At 48.1% G+C, this 18,065-nt stretch overlaps 1 protein-coding gene across 1 annotated transcript in view; it reads left to right on the plus strand.

Annotated features, from left to right (window-relative positions):
- LOC104162033 (voltage-dependent T-type calcium channel subunit alpha-1I-like) overlaps nt 1-18,065 on the plus strand; it is a gene marked incomplete at its 3' end in the record, with an annotated part of 87,489 nt that overhangs the window by 24,409 nt on the left and 45,015 nt on the right. Inside the window, 3 exon segments of the mRNA XM_009700667.1 lie at nt 10,623-10,782; nt 13,046-13,361; nt 14,032-14,124. Coding sequence (XP_009698969.1) covers nt 10,623-10,782; nt 13,046-13,361; nt 14,032-14,124 — 569 coding nt within the window.

The raw sequence follows: 18,065 nt of genomic DNA on the forward strand, positions 1-18,065 counted from the left end.
TTCAAAAATGTACTCTTCCATTTGACTCTTCTGAAAGTACACTTTTCCCCCTATGGCTTTATTTGTGAAACGATAACTGAAACTCAGATATTGTATTTTCCAAATCTTTAAACTTACCCCATCCACAGTTCTTTGTCTAAGCTGCTCTGTAATATTTATTATCACATCTCAGTGACACACAAACCGTACCTCAACGACGTGCAAATGTGTACAGGCACAGATTTATCCACACACGGCCACCGTCCTGAGCAGGTTAGTACGGGGACAAGAGTGATGTTCTCTTGCAGCATCCATACGCAAAAGTTAAGAGGACCAAAAGCCCTTTTCGTTCCCTGGTTGGGGTATGTGTGACTCAAATGCATTCAAAGACAAAGCTGCCGGCTTTCTGTAGGCTCTGTCCCAGGCAGGCGGTGAAAGGACGGAGAAAACCTGACAGGGACGGACTCGACCGATGGGGTCAAGTTCAGTCTATGTCCCCCCTTCCCAACCCCGTCTCCCAGCCAAGGGGAGCGAAGCACTGAAGAGAGCAATGTGATTTATGCCCGGAGCAGGCCATTAAAGGATGCCTTTCCTCGAAGAGGAGGGCAGATGGGAGATGGAAACGTAACTCAGAGCTGCACTTTCCTGTATGTGCAGCTCTCTATCAAGTCAGTCGAGCTCTGTATCAGACAGGCGTGTTCAGGATACAGGGAGAGAGTGCGAGGGGGGGGCAGAGCAGCCTGAGGATCAATAGAGAGGGGAGCAGGGCTCGAAGGAGAAATTCAGAGGAGGCAAGCGGCAGGGTTTGCCGGGCACAGCACACGAAGGCGTGATGCATCTCTCTATGTAGAATCATAGGATGGTTTGGTTGGAAGGGATGTTAAAAACCATCCAGTTCCAACCCCCCTGCTATGGGCAGGGACACCTTCCACCAGAGCAGGTTGCTCAAAGCCCCATCCAACCTGGCCTTGAACACTTCCAGGGATGGGGCAGCCACAGCTTCTCTGGGCAACCTCTGCCACTGCCTCATCACCCAAATAATGCAGAGAAAGTGGAGGTGGAGGGAGAGAAGGGGAGGAAATCAAAATCGAAACAAGGGCAAGGACTAGTATAAAGTAAGTCTATTGACTCTCAGATAAATACACTGGATGGGTTTGCAAATTAATGCTTCTCTGGGGCTTTTTAACAAACTGAGTGGGCTGTAACAGACCCACATCTTGTAGTGCTGGAGGAAGTCTTCAGTCACTGAGGACAATCTCCAATTTTATTTACTTGTCTGATCTCAGCGGTGTTTTCCATGTGCATTCCGCAGTATGCAATATATTGCCCCATGTTTAAATGCGTGATCAAAGTAAATTTAGGAGAAAAAACCCAAGACAAGAATAAAATTCTATCCCTGTGTTAGTGTAACATCATGGCAGGGAGCTGGGGAACACTGAAGTGCAGGAAATGTGGATCTGGTAACGCCTGGTTTTGTACCATACGTTGCTTACTCCTTTCTTTGTGGTCACAGATCATGGGAGAAAGTCATCTTTCCTGCTCTGAACCGGTCTGCTCGATTTCACTGTTGTTATAAACAAGTATTTAAAAGTCACAAATTGTGTGCTTGTAGGTTGTCAGATGGGTTTAAAACCATGAGATTTGAAAAAGGAAAAAAAAAATAATCACAGATTATTTTTATTTTTCCTGTGGCTTTTAGACCTGTGACTCAGATCTTGTAGTCCTCTCCCCGCACCCCCATGGTAGTGAGGAATAGAAACTTCTCTTTTTTTTGTTTTTGTAACTGTGATCCGAGATTGTCAAGTCATAGCAAGATTTCACGCCTGAAGGTTTATGCCACGCATCCCAAGACTCCCAATAAAAATCACAAGAGTTAGCAACAGCACTTCGGAGTTTGTGTTATTGGAAGTAAAGCAAGCCTAGGAAAAAAAAAAAAAACAACCACAAAACACCAAACCCAAAATCAACCCAAAAACTAGTCATAAAGAGGCTTTTGCTGGAATCTTTATTTCTCCCTTCTCCTCTAGGGGAACCTGCACAGCCTGAATTTAAAAAATGCTGAGCGCCTTGCAGTTCCCCTTGTGACAATTCTGCGGCCTCTTCAAACAAGCTCAGCCTCCAGCGTACACAGCGCTCTCGAAAGCCCAGCCACGTATTTTGCTGCCTAAATGGGAGCTGAGCTGTTTTGCAAAATCTGTCCCGTGGGACCTGTCAGGCAATGGATACCATGGAAATGTGAGCAATAATGACAGTGTATTATGGGGTGAAAGATAATGTCATATTACACTAATGCAAATTACACTTCGTGTGTGTGGGCAGGCCAATTTACAACTATAACCTTAAATTTCTCGATCTTTGTGTATTTTGGGCCTGATTCTCCGCTTCACACACATTTCACCTAATGTCGTGTCACTGCCTGCAGTAGAAAGAAACATGATTCATGCTAGTGACAGCAAGAGGAAATTCGCTCCCTTAAATCTTAACCAGAAGTTGCATTAACACTGTTTTACATAATATTTTGCATTATTCTGTCCTACTTACACAGCACTAGAGATGTGTAAAGAACTTAAGGGTATTTATAGAATGGAGGCCAGTGGCTCGCAGCCCCGGCGCTGGAGCTACCTTTTGTCCCTGGCGTTGGGTGACCCCTGCAATTCTGAAAGAAAAGCTGTCACTGTGTGTTTTTAATCGAGTTTTTGCTGAAAGTGAATGCAGTCATCGTTGCAGTGATAAATGGGGGAAAAAACCGAGATGATCGGTGAATGAACAACAGTAGCAGGTGGTAGTAGGTGTTGCTTATTAGATGTTCAGTATTAGAAAAAAGAACAGAACGACAGCAATCCCACAGAGAGACACCTCTCTAAGAAATAACCTGACACCGGCATCACTCTCCAAGGCAAGGTTTCTTAACCGCCCTAAGCTTGCAAGGGGTTAATGAGGCGAGAGAGGCAAGAAGGGGGCTCCCGATTGAGACCTTTTGCCTGCATCCGTTTCTGCTCGTGCCACAGATGATGTGGCTACCAACTGTGCTACAGTGACACATGTTGAATGCGAGTGCCCGTGGTGGATGGGCTTTCTGTTGCTATCCCTAGACCTTCGCTGGGCTCACAGCATCCCTCGTAGGGTGCAGCCTGCTGCGGAGCTGAGGTCTCTCCTCCTTTTTGGATCCCAGCAAAGCTTGGACCGAGGCCCTTCTTTTTGCAGAGATGTCAGGATTTAGGCATCAAGGTAAATGCTTTGGATTTCGCCCCTTTTCTTGAGACCGCTGTAACCCTGGGGTGAGGTCTGCAACTGGGAAGCCTCACCTCTGGGCTTGCTTCTTCAAAGCACCTGGCGGCTCCACCTGGCATGGCTCTGGTTTCTGGTCCCTTGGTAGGGCTGGTGAGGCTCCAGCTCAGCAGGGAGGAACTATTTTGTGCAGTAGGTCTTGTGCATCTTGGACAAAACTGCAAAATATGAGAGACTGGGACTGCTGCTTAGACCACCCGTCTTCTATGAAAGACTTGGAAGGTGCAACCAGAGCCTGACCCTTCAAGCCACAGTTCATTTTTAGTGTTATTTATCCTCTGGTGGGAAGATCATTTTCTATGACCTTGGTGTATACTTCTCATAGTGTTTTCCAAAGGGTGGTTTTTTTTCTTTTACTTTTGACATCTTGATATTCTCTTTAAATTAAAAAAAGAGTCCTTTATGGAGAGATCTTCACTACCCTCTGCTGGAAGCTGAGCCTGTTTCTCTGTAGGATTTACTGCAGGTCTCCAGCAAAGAAATGTAGCGATAACTACTTGTGGTGTGAGCCAGGCCAGGGCTCCATAGGACTTGTTGCTCTATAGCATGCTAAAGGGAATTATAATTTTCAAGGTTGCTGACACTTCTGTATGCGAAGTCTCACTAGGAGGGGCCTATTTCCTTAACATGCGTATGACATTTGATGGGCAGGTAGGAAGGAAAGCTCTGAGGGATTCGGAATATGGAGATTTAGCTCTGGCACCTGAGCCCCCTTTGGCGATGTGCTGAGCATGGTGGCTACGCAGCACCCGTGTGTGTGTTTTCTCATCTTCCCCCCAAGGAAAACAGCACATTTCGAGTTTTATTTGCACTCTCTTTTTGGTGGTTGTTTTAGCTGAGTGTGTGTTGGGGGGTAAGCGGTGTATTTTTTTAACTCCTCTTTTTCCTTTGATGCTCGTGTTGCCATGACCTGATCCGTCTAAGAGAAAGACACTTAGAGTGAAAAGCAGCGAGGTCTGTGCTAGTCCCTGCCTCTCAACGGAATTGTTTCTACAGCCTCAGAGCAGGCTTGAGAGAGCTCTTTCTCTTCCATCCGTACACCTTAAACCTACTCTGGAGAGCTCTGCTGTCCTAGCAGAGTGAAGCTCTGACCAGCAGTTTTTTCCTCGAGCTTTAGTCTCTCTTTTGGCTACCTCAGGCTTAAGCTGAGGAGTACTTTGAAGGTAAGGACTGAGGACATTAATGCTTCAACTTGATTCAGTATCCTAAGGGAAGTCACTGCACCAAGGTGAGGCTTAATGTGCCCATGCTACTGAGAAAATGGAACGACAGCTGAAGCTTTATAAACGCTGGAAATGTCATGCTTCGATATTTTCTGTGGTCAAGCTGAGGAATGACAAAGATTTGCATAATTGCAGGTTAGGTCATCAACAGGCTGAGCAGGATGAGGTGTCTGAGCCAGTCGGAGATGCTGGAAAGCTTTGCTTGTCGGCAAGGCGGGAGTGGGGCATTGGTGAGGAACTTAGTGGTGCTCCTAAGCTATAGATCTTGCTGTCGACCTGCAAGTGCAAAGCCCCCAACCCTAAACATATCCTACAAATGCACCGGGAACCTGACAGAGGTATCAATGGAAAGACTTTGCTTGCCTCTGAACAAGGCCAGTGTTTCACATTTGTGTCTGGGGCAGCTTTTCCTTAGCAGCAGCGCTGGCTTAACATCTCTCACTACCTCGTACCGTCAATTGGACCTGTTTTTCTGTAGAGTTCATTTAATTTGGGTCAGGCCAGCCATCTGGACATGCTCTCTCTTGCGTTGGTGCAAAGCAGAGGGTGATGATCTGCAATGCGAGTGAGGTTGGCTTTGCAGCTTGAGGAGAAGGCATCTTGGAGCTGCAGACCGGCTGTTCCAGCCGAGCTCCTCTCGCTTACAGCTGTGTTTGTAGGAGAGACCTCGGTTAGGAGGAATGCAGCAAAGGGAAAAAGATCCGAGGGAAGCTGAGGGTTATAACGACGATGAATTTGGCAGTGCATCTGCTGTCGCACACACAGCTGATCAGTTTCTCTTTGCAGTAGTTTGGCCCCACGTTTTAGCCGATGTAAATGAACGCAATGTGTGCAATGAGAGCTAAGCCTCGGATCGGGAAGAGATCAGTGAGCAGGGCCACGAGTTGGAGCACCAGCTTGCACTGCGGACGCAAGCTGAGATTGTTTTAACTACAGGGGTTGGCCACAAAAAAAGGTGCATCTCTCTCTGTGTGCTTTCTGCACAAATACAATCTATCTGCTGGAATGGTTCCTCAGTTCTGAAAAATCCCGTAAAGTAGCATGCACAGGAAAATCCTGCCAACCCCATGCTAGCTGGGTGGACTGCCATGTGTCCTGGGGCAGGGGAGGAAGAAAGAAGGAATGCTTGGACAAGTGGCCTGGCTGAGGGACAGAATGATGCTTCAGTCTCCGCACTCTGCAAAATGTCCTGCCAGCTACAGTCACAAGTGCTGGTGGGGTAGAGATTTGCTTTTGCTCCAGTTAAATTAAAATTACAATTAGTCGCTTGGCCCGTGATGCAGATAAGAGGAGCGCTGAGAATTATGTTTGCTTGTATCTGGTTTACTCTAAGCAAGGGAACAAATGCCTCAAACCACTATCTCCTTTTGACTGCATGCGTTAGCTTCGTCCCTCACTGTAGAGCTGGAGAGGACTCAAAAGCCTCTGAGGAGGGTGAGATAAAAGAAACCAGAAAGAACAGGGTTTCTCACCCTCTCCTGAGCCCAGTCCTCCGTTCAGATCATGGGGTGATTATTCCTAGGGAGTGAATCAGCTCAGCTGTTGGTCCTCACTCTTAGAAAGAGGTAGGTGGGGAGAGAAGGCGAAGCAACAGAGTGATGCTGAGCAGGGGAAGGCGGTGGAAAGCCCCCGGGCACACCTGCCCTGGGCAGCTGGCTCTGGTTGCCTGCAGCTCGCGCCCTCCCCAGCCCTGCCCCGGCTCCTCACCCCCACGTTTTCCCTGGGGCTGGCACATGCAGGGCGAGCCTGCTTAGCTGTGATGGCCAGGCTAATCAGGGTTGATGGCAAGTGTCTAGAAGGAGCTATAGTGACTGTAGCATCTGGAGAGTTTGTCAGGAAGGGCTTCTGGATGCTGCCAGGACGAGGCAGAGGATTTGCTTTGCCCGAACCCAGAAGGGAGTTCAGCGACTTTGCTTCGTCTTTTGGGTTTGCTCAACCCTGTGTTTCCCTCGGACAGCTCGCTCCTTGGCACTCTTGTCACCCTCCTGCTGCTTCTCATCCCTGCGATGTACTTTCCCCTTGACTTCCACCGCTGTGTCGGAGTGGTGAACTCATCTCTGTTATGCTCATGGCTTTTCTCCCGCAGGATATCCTACCAAGAGCAGCCTTGCCAGTGAGGTCCCATCGAGCACCCTTCCCCACCCCTTGCCCAAGGGCACGGGTGAGCAGCACGTAAGCACTATCCAAGCATCGTTTTGTGAGGATCCTTCCTTGGATGCTCACAGCCGATGCCGTTTTGTTTCCTGCTTTCCCGTGGTCTCCTCGTGAGGGTGAGTGGGGAAGAGAAAAGGCTTTTCAGAGCCCACATCAGGCACGCATGAATATTTCATGTTTCTAGCTTTTCTTCCCCTTGAAGAGCAAAACCTTTTTATATTTGATGCCCTGGGAGCCTGTTTGGTTGCTGAATGTTGCTTCATCAATGCTCTCCCTCCTTGCTTTTCCTCCAGACTGCCCAGCACCTCTTCCTTTCTATTCTCGGGGAACATCTCCTTTTTTCAAAGGTTGCTTTAGAAAAGGTCATTGTCCCTTTCATATTCCCTTCTTGCTGTGAACCAGCGTGGCTTCTGCTCAGCTAATGGTAAAGGACAAATGGGGATGTGGGGAAAGGCGGCAGTGGGAAGGGAGACCAGGAGACGTGCGCACATATGCTGCGGAGCAGTGCAGAGGTGGAAAGGAGATGTAGGCATAGCAAGAGAAAAGTAAAGGGGCAGAGGAGCAGGCAGAGGCAGCAGAAGGTAGGAAGGAGGCAGCAGCAAGACTTTGCCAAAGAATCGGCTTTCCAGCACCTTCCAGAAGTTGCCATGCAAGTTGCACTGGTGTTGCTGCGGATAGGGGCTTGTCCAGCCAAGGCCCCTTGGAAAAGAGAGGCATCCCAGTTCTCCAGGGCAGGATGCTCCCAAAACTGCACTGCCAAGTATGCCTTCTGCCCGTTTCCGTTGCCCTGCAGCTGCTTTAGAGACATAACAAGGGTCTGCAGTAAATCGCCACCCTCCATCCTTAGGCTTTTCAGCCTTTTTCTCCCTTTTTCCCGCACACCTCATGAGTGCTTGAGGAACCAAGACCATTTGCAACCTGCCTCCAGTCAGGCTGTGCACCCCCTGAAACACACTGCTCCGTGGGTCCTGCCTGAGCAGGGCTCATGCTGTCCTGCCCATGAAAGCGTTCAGACACTTGGCAGTGAGGGACCTTCCTTGGAGACCCCCAGCAGATGCCCTAGTGTGGCTGGCGAAAAAAAAAGGGGACTGCAGAGCCTCAGCCACGGACAGAGCCACACAGGGCTCCTGGCTCCGGAGGGGATGGGGAGGCTGTGAGGGCTTCCCCCCAAAGTGCCCATAGGGGCTGGCAGAGGTGCAGGACGGTCACTGCCAAAATGCCGTAGCAGAGGATGAGTATTGCAGGCAGCAGGGGAGGTTAACAACGGAGGGGACGAAGGTACTGAGCTCGTATTTACACTGTGACTTTTATCCAAATGGAAGTAGTAGTTGAAGCACCTGCAGTAGCTGAGTGAACGCGGCGGAGGAGGTCCATTTGATGGAAAACTGATGCCTCTGGTGAAAAATGGGTTCCCAGAGCAATTGCTTTGTGGTTTAGAGCAGGAAGCAAAAGAGGCTTTGCACCAAATGAAGTGGTGGATTTGTTTTAGAGGTGGTTGACCCATAGGAGAATTGCAAATGATGTTGGGATGGGTGTAGCTTCAGTGTTCTTGCTTTTTGGAAGAGCCAATCTCATATCCACGGTCAGCATCAATGGGCAGAGAAGGATGACTCTGTTCAACTGGGAGATTTTTAAAAAATAAAAATTGGGTTTCATTTTGACTTAGAAATTGTGCTCACCAATGCTGAAATTCTTTGTGATGTGGAAAAGATGCCGAGCGCTGGGACCACCTGCCTGCTCTTGGGTTATGGGCCCAGGTACCCCAGAGGGCCTAGCATGAGTGCAATTGCTATGATCCTGGAGCTGTGGATCATACACAATCCTGCAGCATCAGTAGCCCCTCTGAGAGTTGGGATGGAGAACGTATGGGCAGGCAGGCTGTTTCCAAGGAAAAGGCAGGCAAGCTTTGCAAGTCTTTTGTCTTGGAACATGGACAGAATAAATTTTTGCAAATTCTGACCCAAGAAGTGTGTTGTCTGTAAAATTCTGGTGGGGATGTCTGTTGTATCTGTTCTGCATTTCAGCGTAAGGGCAGTCTCAGTCTTCTCGTTACCTCTGCTCTGAGATAGAGCTAGCATCAATCGATCTGAAAAACATCACCCCCTTTTTTGCAGTGCTGCTGGCACCGCTTCCCGCATCACTTGGCTCTCCCTAACGTAGTGACCAGGACAGTTGATGGGACTACCGAGCTTGTGCTGTGAAGCAGCGTTAATGCTGGGAACGCGCTGCGCGGCAGTGAGGGTGTGTGGCCTTAAAGCCAGAGTGTTGTGCAAAGCCTTGCTCCAGAGCCTGGCAGGTCACAGCGACAGGCAGCAGGGCACTGCGGCTACGCTCTCAGGCTTTGTGCGGTGACAGATCAGAAAGCTATCAGTGACTCATGGCGTGTCCGCGATCCCCAGCGAGCAGCTGGAGCTGTGCCCCGGCACTGCTGGGTTACTGATGGACTGTCTAGAAACTGCCTTGACTGGTGAGTGGTGATACAGCTGGGCAGTCAGGCAAGCAGGGCTTAGCTGCTGCTCCACAGCCTGGCCGTAGAGCTAATGCAATCATTCCTTGTCCTTCATGATCCCACGTTGCCGTCATTAAGCATCTTCTCCTTCCTACGCATCACCTACCTGCAAATACCACTCCTGTCTCTCCCACCCCAATCATTTGCAGGACATTTCTCCCTGAGCTCAACCAGTCGGATGTCCCACACCAGGCACCCTTCTCCCTCACCCCGTGCCTGCATCCCCCCCCGTCCCCATCACTTCCATCCCTTCTCCACATCGTGAGCAGCCCTGGGAACAGAGATAGAGCATAATGCGCAGCATCGTCTGGCTAATTACTTGACGCTGGGCACACAAGGGGGATTAACTTGTACCTCAAAGGGCTGTCAGAGAATCCTAATCTTATCTTCCCCTTCTCTTTCCCCTTCCACTGCCATCTGAAGTAATGAACTGGTTATAAATACCTAATTAGCTAATTATTTGCTGGCCTACATGGAACATCTTCAGTGAAGGAACTCCCTGGGCCCCTGGGAGAGGGACCTCTGTAGAGGCAGAGAGATGATTGCACGCAGTGTGCATGGGGGTGAAGGTGGTATGGTGATGCTGAGAAGGATTTCTAGACTTTTGCCATCCCTGGAGAGCAGAGGAAAAGTCATCAGCTCCATGGAGAAGTGAGCCTATCCTTACCCCTACTTGTGGCTGTGTGAGCTGAAGAGCCAGGGGAGAAATAAAACCACAGAAATAATTCATTAAGTAATTAAAAATTAAAAGACAAAGGTTTTTGGAAACATCTGCACTGGCCAGAGGTGTTGTGCTGACAGCGTTTCGGGCTGTGCCTGCTACTTGTGTGCTCCAGCACTGTTGGGGAGGGAGGACTAGCCAAGAGAGGAGAGTGTGGTCTCCATGACTGTCCCCTGATGATACTGTCACTGAGAAAACCAATTTATGCCAGTTTATGTGTACTGGAGAGGTTCATCCCTCTAGGCAGGCTGGCCTTGGTCCCTCGATGCAGTTCTCGCAGGTTGCAGCATGCAGCCGTTGAACTGGGTTGACTTTTGGTTTGAGCCATCCGAGGATGGGGCCGTTGAGCTGCCGTGCACCTTTGGGACGCTCGTCACTCCTCTGCCCTTCCACAGACAAGAGGGAGGGAGGGATATCAGTTAGATAGCTCATGGCACCAAAAGTCTCGTTCCCTCTTCTTCTTGCTGCTGCAGACAGAGGCTGAGGGTTAAGAGATCACGGCATCGCAGCAGCTCTACTGGCTGCCTGTCAGTAGAGGTTAGGACAGGAAAGGGCAACAATCATAAATCTAGCCTGATTTGGGCAGTAATTAATTTCTGACATTCTACTTTTATCTTCATGTGGCGCTTTTTTTTTTTTTCAGTGTGTTTCCTGTATTTTCCTTTCCTTCTCCTTCCCTTCCTTTTCTCCCTTTCTCTGTCCCTCCGACCCACACTTGCTCTTTCTGGTTCTCTTCTCCCCGCTGCAGGCATGCGCATCCTTGTGAACTTGCTCCTGGACACCTTGCCCATGCTGGGGAACGTCCTTCTTCTCTGCTTCTTTGTCTTCTTCATCTTCGGCATCATCGGGGTGCAGCTGTGGGCTGGGCTGCTCCGCAACCGCTGCTTCATGGAGGAGAACTTCACGATGTGAGTGCCTGGGAGACAATGTCTCCTTCCTTTCTTCCAAGGACGTTTCTCTTTCCTCTTCGCTGCTCTCTTGTCTTCTGCTGCCTGACTTTTTGTGTATGGCTTACTCCAAATGGCTGGAGGGTGATAGCGTGCACAGCGTTGGCCACGTCTTGCAGTGGAAGAGGAAGGAGGGCAAAGGCAGCTGGTTTTAGTCCATCTTCATGGTCCATGGATGCCTGGGCTCGTTTGGATTTGGCCAAGGCACAGGTTAGCATAGCTGCCTCATCCAGCTGTGCCCAGGGATTCAAGATGCTGCTCCTACTCCCAGAAAGAGTTGAAATTCTGAAAAACCAGCCATGCTGCCTTTCTCTTGAACTTGCTCCCTCTTCAAAAAACAACCGGAGAACACTACAGAAAACCGTAGCGCTACCTGATGCTTCCAGGGACATCCTTGGCACCTCCGAGATGGAGCTGAGGTTGCTGTTTGGACAGTAGTGCATTACCTCCACAGGCTTTGGAGGGACACGGGGAATTATTGGAAAACTTCAGGAGTAGAACTGCACATGGGAGGTGCCGTGGGGAGGGGACGGAGAGCTGTTGGTAGAGGTCTCCTGCTGCTGGGTTTGCAGAAGTGAGAGCATCTGAAAGCAAAGAATGGCTGCTTGAATGGGCCAAAAAAACCATGGGGAAACGTGGGCACAGTTCTGGCAAAAAGAGCCTGGAGCCACACAGGGGTGGATTACTGGTATCTGAGGTTTATTTGGGGGGTGGGGGGTAGTCGGGGGGAACCTGCAGAGCACGGCTCTCCTCCTCCCTGAAGGCAGTGGGGTGGAAAAGCTCCTGCCTGCCGCGAATTCTCCGATTACCCTCCTGGGGAGCAGAGCACCAGTTCGAGGGCATAGCTCCTCCTGTTGACTTTCTGGCTTTAGCAGATTTTAGGCTTTAAAACATCTTCTTAAAACCATATAATAATCCCAAGCATTCTATCAGTTTAGACTACTTAAAAAAGCTCTAAAGCTGTATCAGCTGTATCTAAACCTAAATCAGTTTAGGCTGATTAAACAATTCTGAAGCTTTAGATCATCTCAAATTGGAAAAAAAAAGTGTGAAAATACAATCTGCAGAACAGCAGTGGGGTTGGAGAGTAGGAACTGCTTAAAACAGCCATTTACTGTGTTTATATATTCCTTGGGGAAAAATGAACGTTTAGGATCATTGTCCTTATGTAAATCAGGGGTAGTACTACTTTAATGAGTGTAATTACATCCACGCAGAGTTGATGTAACTGAGAATTGGGGCCACAGCCTGCAAAATGGCAGATACTAGAAAATCTTTGGCTGACCATTACTAGAGAAATGAATTCTGCAGGTACCCGGTTCACCAATGCTGTGGATGCGTTACGGCAGATCTTTGTGGTTTAGTCCCGCTTAGTTTAGAATCAGAGACTTTCTCTCTTTTTCATCAATATCTGTCCTCTTCCAATGACACTGAGTGAAAAAGTCTGCATTCATGCAACGTGAAAGTTATGTATTGTAGCACTGCAAGGAATGCACCAGATAAAGTTTAATGGAAAATTTTAAATCTCCACTTTTCACTTGCCTGATCATTAGCTCATCTCCAGCTAGGCAAGCCCAGCTGATTTTAATTATTCATGCATTTGGCAGGTGCTTGCATTATTTGCAGAAAAGCACATGAACTTGTCATGAAACATTGCACCCATAATGCCAACTGTCAAGGAGGAGTCAAAGTTAAGGCTAAGTCAATTTTAACTTTGTATTTCCTGATTTTAAGGCTTAGCTATGCAACCTTAATTATGCGTGAACTGGATTTTTTTTTTTTTTTTAGAAGTACAGAAGGTTCACTGCCAAATGTTATAAAACATGTCCATCAACGGTTACATACATGAGCACATCACAGTAAAGCCTGATGAACTTCCTTAATATCACTGCATCTGATTTAGCTTTGATGCTAATGGGGAGAGTGATCAGAATGCAAATCTCTGCATTCCAGCTTTTCCTTGCCTCTATGCAAGCAGATTGTGTAATTTGGCTCGGGGTGATGTGATGGCAGGCAAAGCTCTGAAAACTGGGGACTCACTCTGGAAATTTCCACTTTTTCAGGAGCCCTGTCTTCCCTTCCCTTCTCCGGAGGCAATAAACCTGGAAATCCCTTACCCAGTGCAGTCCCTCTGTCAGGATGGGAGCTCCCAGCTCCACCAGTATCGCTGATGGGAAACTGTCTGTTACAGGAACTTTATGACTGTGGTTTTTTATCCTTGCAGACAAGGTGACATTGTCCTGCCCCCTTATTACCAACCAGAGGAAGATGATGAGATGCCCTTTATCTGCTCGCTGTCAGGAGACAATGGAATTATGGGCTGTCACGAGATACCCCCACTGAAGGAGCGGGGCCATGAATGTTGTTTGGACAAGGATGATTATTATTACTACAACTCAGTCCAGCAAGAGTTCAACATCAGCGGCATGTGTGTCAACTGGAACCAGTACTACAATGTGTGCCGTACAGGCAACGCCAACCCGCACAAGGGTGCCATCAACTTCGACAACATCGGGTATGCCTGGATTGTGATATTTCAGGTAAGATCGAGATAGCCTCCTAACAAGGCTCAAGCTATCTTTCTTTTTTCTAACTCAGTCTTTCTGTGCTCCTGTGATGGTTTCTGCAGGGTGTGATACAGCTGCAGAGAAAAGGGCCTTGTAACTACTCTGTCAAGAGAGACAGAGTGCATACCATGAATGGTGTTCCTGAAGATGGGACGGGGCATAAAGCAGTTCCAGGCCCTTGATGAAATGAGCTGCACCCTTCAGGCTGACTTGTACCGGTTTTCTCTTCAATCCAGATCACTGTAGCAAAGGAGTCTATTTTTTTTTATTTTTTTTTTTTTAATCCCAGCACGTGTTGCAGATGGGAGCTAAAATCCGTGCCTTTTTTCTTTTCCGCCGGCTGTACGTGATGTCCAGTCCAAGGGGCACAGAAACCTGCTGCGGGTTTTCCCCTGCTGCGATCGAGGGAAATGAACTATTTTAATGAAATATTCCTGATAGCATGATCTCACAGACTTTGACAGTATGCCAGTGTCACCACGCTGATTTTCTGGAATGGAAATTTGGCCTTCTTGAAATGAATTGTTGTTTCTCACCTTTCTTGGGTTGCAACAGCCCTGCTAGTATCTGGCTGTATACACTGAAGAGTGAACTCTGGAAGCCCACTTCCCTCCTGTTTCTCTTGTTGTTGTTTGCCTTGCAGGTGATCACACTGGAAGGGTGGGTGGAGATCATGTACTACGTGATGGATGCCCATTCCTTCTACAATTTTATCTACTTTATCTTGCTGATAATTGTAAGTATAAGACCCGATGACCGTCAGCATTGCAAGTTAGGAGCCTACAAAAACCAGGTGTTAGGTCAACACAGATACTAGGGGAGCAAACTACTTTACCTGGATTTCTTCTAGGAATCTCAGGAACCCAGCTAGTTGATTTTCACCAAGAGTCAGTGGCAGGATCACATAGTCGTCAGCCAGGTTATTCTCTTTCACTCAAAAAATATGCTCAGGATTGATTCCTAGAGATACATATACCCAGTGTAAGATAATGTCCTCATCCACAGACCTTCCCTCAAAGTAAATTCCCCAAACTGGTAGGCCCTAAAGCACAGAAAACCATTTCTGCATCTGCCCTCCTACTTGGTCTCTTCATCCATTGTAAGCTCTTGAGCCTTTCTTGAGTCATTCTCGAGCCGTGTTTTACGGCTTTTGGCAGCACCTGGGTTTCTCAGATTCAGGGTTTCAGATTCAGATTTTGTCAGATTCAAGGTGTGTCATGCTGAATTACTTCCTCACTGTGAAAAAAAAGGAGCTGCTGCTCTGAAAGTGTCAGCAGTCCAACATAAACTGGCGGTGTGAGATCACTTGTGGCTGGTGGGGATGCAAAGAGAGAAGTGTGTCCATGATGAGAAGTTAATAAGGAATTTCTAAGCCCCGTGGATTTATACAAGTGAAGTTTGAAGGCTGCTTTTCTGTAAGGACATTTGTTGTCAGTGCCTGGAAAAAGAGGTGAGGAGCATGGTGCCGTTGCCTCTTCCATTATTCAAGCTTCCTACACATAAATGTGTTTTCTTGGAGGGAATATCCTCTTTCTGACAAGGAAGGGTTTTGGTTTTATGAAGACTCTTGCACTTTTCCAACATGAAGGCCAAAGTCAAGAGTAGAAAGGAAGGACATAGGATGAATTATGGGAAGTATAAAATCTGTACACGGTAAGCGCAATTTAGTTCTAGGTCACTTAGCCAGTAAGGACCTCAGTGTGTATTTCCAAGGCCTACGTGCATCTGGATGGGCTGCTGGATGGACCTGGCTACGACTCTGCTCTTCACCTACTACTTGTCCTATGTGGCCATGCCCTCCTAGAAACAGGATCTCTAGAAGCAGTCACCCGGTAACGTTAACAGACTCCTCGGGCACAGGATGTAGTTTAGATTCAAACTGACATGCAGTGACTTGAGAGCAGGCAAACTTTAATCCAGTTTCTGGGAGAAATTCTGCAGCCTGTGCATGTGGGGAGTGGCGCACACACACACAAAACATCTACTGGTCCATTCGGGTCAGAGAACTTACGAAAAAGCTGAATCTTCACGGTATCTTTGATTTCTCCCTGCCTTCTGGCCTTCTACCATCACAAGGGAAAGACAAGGAGAGAAAAACAGAAAGAAGACGTACTCCTTGTGGGCTGAAGCATCAACCAGGACAGCAGAGGTGAAATACACCTTAAGGAACGCTGCTTTTACTTTGAGGCTGGAGAGTCCCAAGGAGAGACAGTGCAGAGGTATGATGGCACAGGATGGGGGGAGAGCTCCCCCCAGCTCTGTTCCTAAAGGCAAACTGAACATCCACTGCTTTTTGTGAGTTCAGAAAACAATTCTTTCCCATAAAGTTTGATCAGATCTCCCACGATGCAATAGATATTTATTACCTACTTGCGTTTTCACTTCGAGCAGTATGGCCAGGATACCCAGGTTTGTACAATGTGCAGTTCAGCACAGAATGTACTCCTTGTCTCAGACGCAGTCTCTCCCAGAGCCAGAACGGACTGTGCAGTCCGTGCTTAACCATTGAGGTGGGCATGCCTGTCTCCTGCAAGCCAGTTCCAAAAAACGGCCCCCCACCCACCGCTCCAAACTACATAAATTCTGACAGCATATTTTTGGTTTCTAAGCAGGAGCATCCTTCTAGTGCTGGCTCACCTCGTGTGGATTCCCAGTGATTCAAACTTTGTCTCTGAATTTGCAGGTGCTGAAAACCCTCAATTAAACACTCCACCTGAGATTTTACTGTGGAGTGTCATTGACATTTCTAGACACTCCCTCCTCATTTGCAGAAGCCATGTAGGTTTATTTCCATCAAACACAGGAGCACATGAACCTCAAGTTACTCTGGGGACTGCTCAGAACAAAGGAGCCGTATGTTAGATGGGATATTTCCTTTGCCTTTCCCGGGGTTACACCAAGAATGTATTTAGCCTTTCTGTTACCTTCTTTGCATGTGTAATGCATCTTTTGCAACATATAGCAACGCCACAGTGTGAACTTGCTATCATTTGGTTTCATTTTCCAAGTCTTTTTATAGAAATGATGATCCCTCTTCAAATCTCATGGAGCACAGTCCTTCCAGCCTTTATCCTTCCCTCCCTCTCCATGTTTTAAAGGCCTGGGTTTCTAAGCAGGATTGCTCTGACGGTCAGACTTCAAGCCCTGACTCTTTGTTTTTCCACATACGTCCTAGTCTTGTCTGAAACTTACTCTTCTGGGGCCAGATCTCTACAGCCTCTTCTTTAGAACTATGCTTTCATCCATGACTTCTCCTTCCCTCACAGAGATATCTTCCAACACCTACATAAGGGCATTACCTACTACTGCTCATCTGGCAGGAAGAAAGCTCCACTACCTGGATACATTCCCAGCATGGTTAAGACTCCTGCATAGATGTGTTCCCTCAAAAGGAAGAGAGCTGGCTGACCCTGACCTAGCTTCCCCCTCTGCCAGGGAGGTGACGTGAAAGAAGGATTGCTTTCACCTCTTGGGTCAGTGTTTCATTTGGGTCTTCCTGCTTGAGGTCCTGCTGCCTCTTTGTCACCTTTCCAGCTACTTGGCCACTGATGTGGCTCCTGGACTACAGAAAGCTCTTCTGAACTCTTCTGAGCTGGCTTCCACATTGTAGCACTTGGTGGCCTCCTTGAAGTGCTCTGTGCTTACACATGTGGGTTTCAGAAGACAAGCTGGATATCCAGGCATAAGCAATAAAAATAATGGGTAAGGAAGCCAGCATTTCCAGCACCAGTCAGATTTTATTAGATATTGCAGAGACAGAGATTGAACCTTGGGCTGAACAAGGCCAAAATCTGCTTAATCAAAGTACAGCTCAGTCTCAGGGCTGAAATGGGGCTCTTGTGTTGGGGCTCTGAATCAACGGTCTCCTCCTGCCTCTGTCAGATGCTTCGTCTGACTTCACGTCAGACACTTTCGGTCTCCCCGCTCAGCTAGCTGAGATGGATCGCTCAATTACGAGCCATCTGGGACCCTTCCTGTCCTTCTGCTAGCTGGGAGGCAGTGTCAGGCTCGGCAGAGCCTTAGAGTTTTATGGACTGGCCTGTTGTTTTAAGGATTAAACAAGCTCATTTGTTTTGCATTTGATGTTCCTAGCTAAGAGGTTTAAGGATTGGGGGTCCGTTGCCATATCCAGTTCTCTCACTCCTCCTCTTTTTGGTCATCTGGTGATGGGGAGATCACGGCAAATGGTGGCTGTGAGGACAAGGCTTGGTGATGTGAAAACGGAACCCCCCTCCGGATTCAATCCTAGACTGATAGTGTGACCCTGCTGAAGGCATCTTGTTGCCCTCAGCTCCTCCGCTCGTAGCCTAGAGAGAAGGTGTTGCAACTCTTAATCGCTTGTTGTTTGTGGAGTTGTTGGAAGTTGCAAAATACCGGGCAGTGTCACAATCGGCGCTGCAGAAGTGGACGCACAGCTGGTGTTCAGCACCCAACCCTGCCTCGCTCGGGGCAAGCTGAGGGAGATAACTGAATGGGCAAGTCCCTGTCAGTGTCGTGGGGCGCTGAGCAGGAGAGGGCAGGAGAAGAATTTGGATTCCCAGTCATACTCTCGCTAGTGAAAACACGCAAGACATCATGGACTAGGGAAAATCTTGGGGGAAGGCGAACGAATTTGAATGAGGCATCGTTTTAATTTTCAAGGCCACATACAGAAACTGAAGGGAAAATAGGCTGAAA

The sequence above is a fragment of the Cariama cristata genome, unplaced genomic scaffold, assembly GCF_000690535.1.
Source record: "Cariama cristata isolate BGI_N322 unplaced genomic scaffold, ASM69053v1 scaffold3655, whole genome shotgun sequence".
In the NCBI taxonomy this organism is placed as follows: domain Eukaryota; kingdom Metazoa; phylum Chordata; class Aves; order Cariamiformes; family Cariamidae; genus Cariama; species Cariama cristata.